At 49.9% G+C, this 7,317-nt stretch overlaps 1 protein-coding gene across 1 annotated transcript; it reads right to left on the reverse strand.

Moving 5' to 3' along the window:
• Window positions 1-4,708: 4,708 nt before the first annotated feature.
• Window positions 4,709-7,091, reverse strand: HSPA2 (heat shock protein family A (Hsp70) member 2). The gene has a single exon (XM_075503760.1). The coding sequence runs from the start codon at window positions 7,001-7,003 to the stop codon at window positions 5,099-5,101; it is 1,905 nt and encodes a 634-aa protein (XP_075359875.1). The 5' UTR covers window positions 7,004-7,091; the 3' UTR covers window positions 4,709-5,098.
• Between the last annotated feature and the right edge of the window lie 226 nt (window positions 7,092-7,317).

A 7,317-nucleotide genomic window follows, 5' to 3' on the forward strand; every position in this document is an offset into this window, starting at 1 on the left:
TGCTGAAACACATAGCATTAGCACTTCTGGAAGTGGTTTTGTGTCCTTAATTCTACTCAAAATAGATTTTGACTGCAATCATTTGCAGCAGTGACATTTTGAACTGCTCCAACAGATAGGGTACAGGTGCTGCTAACTGCTACCTAAGCACAGGCAAGAATGACCTCACGCTTCTTGGTCCAGAATGCAACAGTGATCTGTCAGCTTGTGTACAGGTCAACACACGAATACCAATTCCTGAACGTGGGAGAGAGTATCTTTGGCAATAGAAAAGGAACAAAAAATTCCTATACTGCTCTTGATTTTCCTTAACAGAAAGACTACCAAAAATGTGTTGACTCTTAGAGGCAAATTTATCCCCTCTCTCAAATTCCTGGCTGGTGCTGTTATTGGGATGACAAGAGGAACCAGCTTGTCTATGTCTCCACCCTACTGATGCAGGAGAGAGTAAAAGCAAATGGGTCATGCAAGGGTGGATCAGGGGTTTTTAATACTGCTGTTTCATATGTGGAAGTGAAATATGTTGTTGCATCTGGAAATGCTGGCCTGCCCAACTATATAATCACCACGCTGCTGCAAGCAAAATCTACTCTAAAGGCAGGTCTACGCTATAGGCTTCTGCCTGCATAAATATGAGGATGAGAGTGGCGGAGAGATGTGATACCTGACCCACATAGGTGTGCTAAAGAAGCTTTACTAGCATAACTTGTTTCGCTGTGGGGTAGGGAGGGGTGATAACTTTCCTGTGATGAACAACTACAGACATAATTTTGCTGCTGTAAGAGCATCCACATGCTTTGCTGGTTTAATATCACAGGATTCCCATGTGCCAAGGTACAGTGTCCCTGACGCAGGCAGAGATTAGACCACCGTGCGCTTTCTGAAGGCACACAGTAAGGGAAACTCATGCCAGGCACAGGGCAAAGGAGGAGAAATGCAGAACACCTTTTAAATAAGTAGAGCTTGAAATGCTATTATGTTGCAACGCACTGACAAGACTGAAAAAAGGCACTTTAAGTATGCATGCTGGGTGTAAATGCATGCTTTTTAACGTGATGCCTTGCATTTACCCTAAGTGCCAAGACTGGAAATGTGAATTCCCTGAACATCTTTCCCTTTTCTTCCTGTTCCTCATCTGTATCTGTGGGAGTGGCTCACAATGGGGAAGACAAAATGGATGGTGCAGTCCTGAGACGGCACATCTCCTTCAGAGTTGTCTCCCCTTGGCTGCGCCCCACGGTGCCCCAAACCTTCAAGAAGAACCCTTCAAATAAATGGCAGGCAGCTCCCAAAAGAAAGGCTGCCCAACCTGCAGGGCTCTACGCAGTGAGAGATAAAAGGCAGGCTGCCGGGATATATTCATTCCTGTCTTTAAGATGGTATCACAAGGGATGAGCAGGGCTGCAGCCTGTCTGCTAAGTCCTCTGTGCAGAACTTCAAACAGACGCTCTGGAGGCGGCAGGGCACGGGGCTGACTCACCCGGCCGGCTGGGTGGACGCAGCCTGTCCAAGCACGTCTCAGCTTTCCAGCTCCTGAGTGGGTTGCCCTCAGACAGCTCTCTTGTCCTCAGCTCCCTCCGAGGGCTCTCACATGGCACGTTATTTTAGTAATGCTTTCGGCTTTGTCTTTTTTAGGCTCTTCTCTCTCCCCTGCAAAGCGACGATGGGGAATTGCAGGGCGACCTGCATTGCACACAGGAGCGATCGCTTTGCATTGCTCCACACCTGGCTGTACCGTGAGTGAGGTGCTAAAGTGCTTAAGGGTTTTAATTTGGGTGATTAAATTCTCCAGTATTAATGCTACGGGTGTTCCTCTATATAAAATAATACCATCCATATAAACTCGATCAGCAAATATAAGGAGCCATCAAAAGTTAACGCTGTAGTTACACAACTGCTATGAAGTTATAAGCACTTTATATCCTTCCTATGGGCTTGGTCTTTCGCAGAGCCCTGTTTCAGAAGCAGCAAAGTTCAGAAACCCAGGCCCATGATTTTGACAGAAGGAGGTGGCTTTCCCCGTGAGTCAGGAGAGTACAAAGGAGGAGAGACGCTGAGTGTGGAAGCAATGAAACTGCAGATTTTAGACAAGATTATTTTCCTAGCTTTGCCAAATTCATTTGAAATGTGCAACTACTCCCCAGATGTACACACCAGATACACCTATTTGCAAATGAGGAACAGCATTTTCCCCTCTGACATTTACTTTATTTCTTTGAGAAACTAGGGGAAAATATGTAGACCCACTGGAATCAGTGGAAAGTTTCCACTAACTTAAACAGGATCAGAGTTTCACTCTACAGTAAGTACAATATACTGAAAGTCAACTTGAAGTTATTCTTTGTTTTATAAACTAAGTGAATGAATGCAAGGAATCTAGCCCTGAGCCCTTCAAGTCTTCTGCCTCTTGCATTTTGGGGGGTTGTTCACATATTTGAAAGGCTACTTTGTGCCTCGAGACTTCAAATCTTTTTCCAATCATGTAAGTCAGCAGAAGTTTCTCGTCCTTTACATATCCCACACACAGTCTAGGTGTGTCCATACTAAAAAATGTCCCTTTCCTAGGAAAAAAAAAAAAAAATTCTCCAGTGTTAACCTGTTCATGTCCTCAGCCCCTGGGGTATTTTAACCACCTGGACGGGTACTTCACGCCTGTGGTCTCTGTTACTCCCTGCCTGCCCCACTGCTGAAATGGGCACAGAGCAGGAGTGGCCGAGGTGAGGGAGAGGACAGGTGACAGCACAGGCGTGTGACAAACTATATGCTGTGCGCGTTTGGCTGCATTAGCTCTGCAACACGCTTAAATAGATGTTTGGGGAAAGCAACAAAAAATTGTGTTTAATAACTGGGAAGCGACGCTGAGGAATGCACACCAAGGGCTGAAAAGTAAAGGAAACTATGTGGCAAGGGCAATTACCAGTCAGTTAATAGAAAAAATAGTTAACCTGCATTTACAGTGAACATGGGTGCTACCTAACCCTTATTGTCATCCCATAGTAGTGGGATTTCGGTTAGGAAGAGTGTATCTGATGAAGTATTACAGTTTGCAGCAACAACTTTTCACTTACAGATAACCTACTGCTATTCATAAACATATTTACCTATTAGTTCCTAGGAAAACAAAAAATTAAAAAGTCATGGTATCTTCTCATTCTCAGGGGTCCTACATACATTACAGCCTGGAAATCAAGAGGCTGATTGCCAGGAAAATGCTGTGTACGTGAACACCCAAAGCACCCAGCCTGACTGCAGCCTTCCGGGATTTCACTGAAGCACTCAGCGGGTGCTGAAGCTGCTGTAATTGACTTCTCAGGTCTCACTGCGATGGCACTGCCATTTACCTACGAACTGTTCAATAAACTTGAAGTGGTTTTGAATCATTTGCAACAACAGCTGATCAAACAAGCTTTCTACAAGCCTCGCGTTCCCCACTGGCAACTGTAACCCCTTTCTGAAGCCAGCGAAGAGAAACCCGCAGTCAGTGCCCTGGCAAACCAGCCGAGAGAAATCCACACAGTAAACCGGAGTTTCACGTCTCTGCTGATTATTAAATACCAAACAAGTTTATTTTTGCCTGCCTTCTTGTCACAAAATACTTTTTATACTTTTTTTTATATACAACACCTGCAAGCTTAAGGAATCGGGGTCCTAAAAGTTCTTTGCAGCAGAGAGAGCCAGCAGCCTGCCTTATTTCCCAGCACACCAACGCTCCCACTTCCTAACAAGCAACCAAACAAAAACACGGCGGATGATTCCCTTCGGCTGCACACTGCTCTGCGGTTTTTTCCCTTAAAGGACAAGCCAGTCCAAAATGTGCATGTCATCAGGCTCCTCCATTAGAGCTAATTGATTCACAGCTCCTCGGACTCTAAACACGGCATTTTTTCGCTTTCTGAAACAAGTGAGGAACTCTGGGGACAGTTTGTAGTAAAGCCAGACAAGTTTAACTACTATAAATTTTGCTTATTCTACCAAGTTCAGCATGCCGGCTCCTTCCTCAGCACTCCCGGGCCTGGGGTCCCCTCAGCAGCTGTACTTTTGATCCTCTTAGGAGGGGAAAAAAACCCAAATTCAGTAAAATATTAGAAGCTCAGCTTGCATACAAGCAACCCAAGAACAACTCAGCAACTTATATAGCTGGCCACAAACCGGTCTCTATTTTATCGAGCCCAGCCGCCTGCCAAGCAGGACTATTTTTGTCGTACTTATTTCCACACCGTTTTATTTCAGCGAAATGAACGCGACCAGCTGGGCCGGGCACCGCAGCCCAAGCCACAAGTTAGGGATGAAGAGCAGGCCCTGCCCGGAAACACCACCCCCAGCCCGGAGAAACTCTTCCCCGCCGTGGCCGTGCCGGGGGTCGCGCTCACACGGGCACCAGCCGCGGGGTTTGGGCTCCCCGGCGCCCGGCGGGCTCCATTCGGGGGAGCCGCCGCCCCGAGCCCCCCCGCCCCAGTACAACGGCGAGCCCGCAGCGGCCGCCGTACCCGTTTTCTGCTCAAGCCGCCTTCCCGGGAGCGCTGGCCGCCCCCGCCGCCAGCCACCGCCCCGGCCCAGCGGGCTGCCGGCACCCACCCGCGGCGGGGCAGGCTGCGGGGGCGCGGGCACTGCCAGGAAGGTCTTCCTCACCCCCCCCCCCCCCCCCCCCCAAACACACACACACACACACACCCCACTACTGCCCCTTCACAGAGAGGAGGAGGATAGGTTTATGCTTTAAATACATTTTATTTATTACCAAAATTTCCAGAAGCCAAATTTGGCGTATTTTTTTAATCTTTCAAGATTTTCATGCATAACTTGAAATTTGTCAACGGCAACAGTCGAGTGGTTACTTTAGAAGAGACACTTGAACAGAGACAAACATCCAGAGTACAAACAGCTGTATCTGAATTAACAAAACTTGTCTACTACTAACCTTATAAAGCAGGACGTGCCTTCCCTTTTATCAAAACCAAGCTGACAGATCTGCCTTTATACACACCCAACAGAATAAACTCTGTTATCGGCAAGGACGTTTTCCTTAAAGGTTAGAAAAAAAAATACAAAGCAAAGAATGGAGCGACTGTCCATAAACCAGTCTGTACTTCAGTCCTCTCTAATCCACTTCTTCGATGGTCGGGCCACCGGAGCCACCCGCCCCAGCCCCTCCAGCTCCCTGGTACAATTTTGTGACAATCGGGTTGCAGAGTTTCTCCAGCTCTTTCTGCTTGTGCTCGTACTCTTCTTTCTCAGCCATCTGGTTGCGATCGAGCCATGAGATTACCTCCCGGCACTTGTCGAGCACTCTCTGCTTGTCCTGGTCACTGATCTTTCCCTTCAGTTTATCATCCTCCACTGTCTGCTTCATGTTGTAAGTGTAGGACTCGAGGGAGTTCTTGGCTGCCACCCGATCTCGGTTAGCTTCATCCTCCGCTTTGTATTTCTCTGCTTCTTGCACCATACGGTCGATGTCATCCTTGCTAAGGCGACCCTTGTCATTGGTGATGGTGATCTTGTTCTCCTTACCCGTGCTCTTGTCCACGGCGCTGACGTTCAGGATACCATTGGCATCGATGTCAAAAGTGACCTCAATCTGGGGGACTCCACGGGGTGCCGGGGGGATGCCCGTTAGGTCGAATTTGCCCAGCAAGTTGTTGTCCTTTGTCATAGCCCTCTCACCCTCGTACACCTGGACCAGGACGCTGCTCTGGTTGTCCGAGTAGGTGGTGAAGGTCTGAGTTTGTTTGGTGGGAATGGTGGTGTTGCGCTTGATGAGAGCGGTCATCACTCCACCAGCTGTCTCGATGCCCAGGGACAGAGGGGTGACATCCAACAGCAGGAGATCCTGCACATTCTCCGACTTGTCTCCCATGAGGATAGCTGCTTGCACGGCAGCACCATAAGCAACAGCCTCATCAGGGTTGATGCTCTTGTTGAGCTCTTTGCCATTGAAGAAGTCCTGTAGCAGCTTTTGGATCTTGGGGATACGGGTAGAGCCACCCACCAGCACGATCTCCTGGATCTGGCCCTTGTCTAGTTTGGCATCACGCAAGGCTTTCTCCACTGGCTCCAGGGTGCCACGGAAGAGATCAGCATTGAGCTCCTCGAAGCGGGCACGAGTAATGGAGGTGTAGAAGTCAATGCCCTCGTAGAGGGAATCGATCTCAATGCTAGCTTGTGTGGAAGAGCTGAGAGTGCGCTTCGCCCTCTCACAAGCCGTACGCAGTCGCCTCACCGCTCGCTTGTTGCCGGCAATGTCGCGCTTGTGCTTACGCTTGAATTCTTCCACAAAATGGTTCACCATGCGGTTGTCAAAGTCCTCCCCACCCAGATGGGTGTCACCAGCTGTGGACTTCACCTCAAAGATGCCATCCTCAATGGTAAGGATGGACACATCGAAAGTGCCCCCTCCCAAATCAAAGATGAGCACATTCTTCTCTCCGGCCCGGGTACCTTTCTTGTCCAAGCCATAGGCTATAGCAGCTGCTGTGGGCTCGTTGATAATACGCATCACATTAAGGCCAGTGATGGTGCCAGCGTCTTTGGTGGCCTGGCGCTGGGAGTCATTGAAGTAAGCAGGCACTGTGATGACAGCATTCTGCACTTTGCGCCCCAGATAGGCCTCAGCAATCTCCTTCATCTTGGTAAGGACCATGGAGCTGATCTCCTCTGGGAAGAAGGTCTTCATCTCACCCTTGTACTCCACTTGCACCTTGGGCTTGCCACCCTCGTTCACCACACGGAAGGGCCAGTGCTTCATGTCAGACTGCACTGTGGGGTCATCATACCTGCGGCCGATGAGACGCTTGGCATCGAAGATGGTGTTGGTAGGGTTCATAGCCACCTGGTTCTTGGCAGCATCACCGATGAGGCGCTCTGTATCGGTGAAGGCCACATAGCTGGGTGTGGTGCGGTTGCCCTGGTCATTGGCGATGATCTCCACTTTGCCATGCTGAAAGACACCCACGCAGGAGTACGTGGTGCCCAAGTCGATGCCGATTGCCGGCCCTTTGCCAGACATGATGACAGGTTCCTCTGATCAGCTACTCACTCGGACCGCGTCTCCTGCCGCCGGCTCTGGCTGCTCTCCGCAGCGCGATGTGCCGTCCCGGCGCCGCTGGCGCCGGCTTTATAGCCGGCTCAGCCGCCTTCTGGAACCTGCCAGAACCCTGCTGGCCAATCTAGACGCCCGCCCGCCGCTACTGGCCAATCGCCTCCGTGACTCGCCGAAGAGCACCCGCCCCCTACCTCCTGGCCAATCAGAACCGTGGCGCCCACCCGTCAGCCCAACCCTCCCCGCGGTACGGCGGCCAGACCGTACTTCTTCCTGGTTTT

This window comes from Mycteria americana, chromosome 5, assembly GCF_035582795.1.
Source record: "Mycteria americana isolate JAX WOST 10 ecotype Jacksonville Zoo and Gardens chromosome 5, USCA_MyAme_1.0, whole genome shotgun sequence".
NCBI lineage: Eukaryota > Metazoa > Chordata > Aves > Ciconiiformes > Ciconiidae > Mycteria > Mycteria americana.